Genomic DNA, 2505 nt, shown 5'->3' on the forward strand with positions numbered 1-2505 from the left:
CAGCGCCGTAGACTTGCCGGCAAACATGGGGCCCATCACAACGTGGATGCGCCCCACGCGCGCGTCGGCCCCGCACTCGCCGCCGCCCAGCCCCGCCACCTCTGGCAGCGACCGCACCCACGACAGCGACAGCGGCTCGTCCTCGTAGGCAGGAACCCTCGGGGGCCCGGTGTACGCGTCGGGGCTCGGCGCGGGGGTGGCCAATGCGGCGGCGGCGGCCGCTTTGTGGGGGGTGAGCGCGTGGGGGTGGTGGTGCGGGCCGGCCGCGGTGGCGCCACTCGTTGCGAGCAGCATTGAGGCCTCGTCGGATTCGCTGCTGCCGCGGTCCAAGGCGTCCGCGCCAACGCCGCCACCACGGAGAGCCGCCGGCACGGCGCGAGGGGCAGGCGCCGCGGCAGCCGCAGCCGCGGCGAGCGGGGGCAGCAGGGGACCCGGGGCGACGACGTCGCCGCAGGCGTCGCTGCTGCTGGTGCTCAAGGGGGCGGCCAACACGCACGACTTGAGGAGCGCCGCTGGGGGCATGTGTGGCCGAGCCGTCTCCTCGAGCCCATGCTGCTGTGTTTGCTGGTGCTGCTGCTGCTGCTGGAGGCTCGGCGGCACGCAGCGCGCGAGGTGCAGCACGCGCGCGGCCGCCGGGCGAGCTGCGGCGCAGGCTACCACCGGCGGCTGCGAGAGCACGACCGCCGCTGCGCACAGCTTTGAGGGGGACAGCATCCCTGCAGGTTGCTGGGGCAGCCTCCCCCAAGCTGCCTCAAGTCGTGGCTGCGGCTGTCGCCGGCGCACTTTGAGAATACAGGTGACGCAGGGGGCGTGGTTAAGCTGGCAGCCGCCAATACGTGCTGTGTCACCTGTCGGGCGCCGACCAAGCTGCCGTTCCCCACGGGCGCAGGTATCAACCGCGCGTAGCAGCTCTTATCACTGGGCAGCGAGTGCACCTGCACGGCGTGTCGAGGACGGGGACTTGTGCGGCACGTGCTGGCGGTCGCAGCCGGCACAGACACAGTGTTGCCGCGCCTCCCCCCGCTTCGCACCCTGAGCACAGGTGATGCAGCTTTATATGGAGCTCAAACCAACCTGGTTTCACGGCCGTTGTGCGAGGCAGAACTCGATGGCGCCGAGCGCTGTTGATTATGCTGTGACGCCCGTGTGGCACCGGTTGGTCTATATAGGCTGCGGTGTCTGCAATCGATTATATGTCGTATAAGATGTTCACAAATTCAAAGGCACAATTTTCCCGCGCTGCTGGCCCAAGTGTGTAAAACCAGATCACCTGCAGCTGGCGTTGATCAATGCAAGGCGCGTGCAGTAGACAAGTTGACCTCTGCCGAAATCTGCAGGTAGACATCTAAAAATGACTTTGTTGTTGCACGATACCGGTACCGTAAAAGCAAGTTCCCAGCTACCATGTAGACTGGTCAACGGCGCTCTGGTGGACAGCACTGACCGTGCTGTCAGTTCTAGAGCGCTCTGTTCGTGCTGCCCAAGCCACTGTGGATGTTTTGATGTGCCAATTTCTTGCTCTCGCCGATCTGGTCAGTGCTGCCGCTTAACCCCCTTCATGCCTGACGTGCCCGCCACGCGCCTCAGTGTCTCAAGTCCCTCCTGGCACTGCACACACACTGGCGGCCAGACGCTGCTGCCTCACAGTTAGGTGATTGGGCACATAAGTGTTGCTTATGGGGCGACTGCTAGCAAAACAAACGTACGTGCAGGTGTGGTCCATGCTGTGAACTTGTTAAGCTTGCAACAGCATGGTGCCGGCAATTGGTGATTTGGATGATTGGACGCGGGTTCCAGCTGCATCATCGATCTGGGTGGAGGATTGTGACTCGTTCTTTGTATAGTGGCTCCCGCAGCTGCACTAGAGCACAGGTTACCGCTTTTCGCCGCTTGGTGCTGAGTTTTGCTGCCTGACACCCAACAGCCCACATACTGTGTGCAGCCGTGGCATTGCGCACCACTGGCTTTTGGTGGGCAGGAAGGGTGGGTGAGATGGAGTTACCTTGGCGCAGTCACAGCTCACAGTGGCCCGCGCATCACAGGTTCAGCAGCGCAACCCCTGATGGGCGCAGCACCTCTGCGCCGGACGCCTAATTGTGCCTGCGGAATCGCTTCGGTGTTGAGCCCCAGGACCCCTCGTCCCGCATCCGCCGCAGCCGCAGAGCCTCGTTGTCAGACGAGGCCCGCAGCTGCCGCAGGCGCTCCCACTCCTGTGCCAGTGCCGCCCGCAGGTGCGCCTCCTCCGCGCTGACCCTGGCCCTGGCCTGGCCCCGCAGCCGCTCCTCCTCCAGGCGCGCGCTCTCTCCAAGGTCGCGGCCCAGCCGCGCCGTGTGCTTGTTCATCACATCGTGCACCAGCGCCACGAGGGCCCGCTCGCGCGCCTCCGCTGCAGCTGCCGCTGCTGTTGCCCGCTGCAGCCGCTGAGCCTGAGCAGCAGCCTCGCGCTCAGCCTCGGCGTGCTCGGCCTCAAAGCGCGCCCTGCTGGCGTCCAGGCGCCTCATCTCC

The 2505-nt window shown here is 65.3% G+C and overlaps 2 protein-coding genes across 2 annotated transcripts in view; both read right to left on the reverse strand.

Annotated features, from left to right (window-relative positions):
- Positions 1-13: 13 nt before the first annotated feature.
- Positions 14-714, reverse strand: MNEG_4557 (hypothetical protein; the record flags this gene model as incomplete). Its single annotated transcript, XM_014046962.1, has 1 exon — positions 14-714. A coding segment is annotated over one exon (701 nt), but the record flags the coding sequence as incomplete, so codon positions are not given.
- Positions 715-2090: 1376 nt separating this feature from the next.
- The window catches only part of MNEG_4558 (ankyrin), a gene marked incomplete at both ends in the record, with an annotated part of 2350 nt that continues 1935 nt past the window's right edge, over positions 2091-2505 (reverse strand). Inside the window, one exon of the mRNA XM_014046963.1 lies at positions 2091-2501. Within this exon, the coding sequence (XP_013902417.1) occupies positions 2091-2501 (411 nt within the window). The remainder of the gene's footprint in view (positions 2502-2505) is intronic.

Source organism: Monoraphidium neglectum (assembly GCF_000611645.1).
Source record: "Monoraphidium neglectum strain SAG 48.87 unplaced genomic scaffold scaffold00639, whole genome shotgun sequence".
NCBI lineage: Eukaryota > Viridiplantae > Chlorophyta > Chlorophyceae > Sphaeropleales > Selenastraceae > Monoraphidium > Monoraphidium neglectum.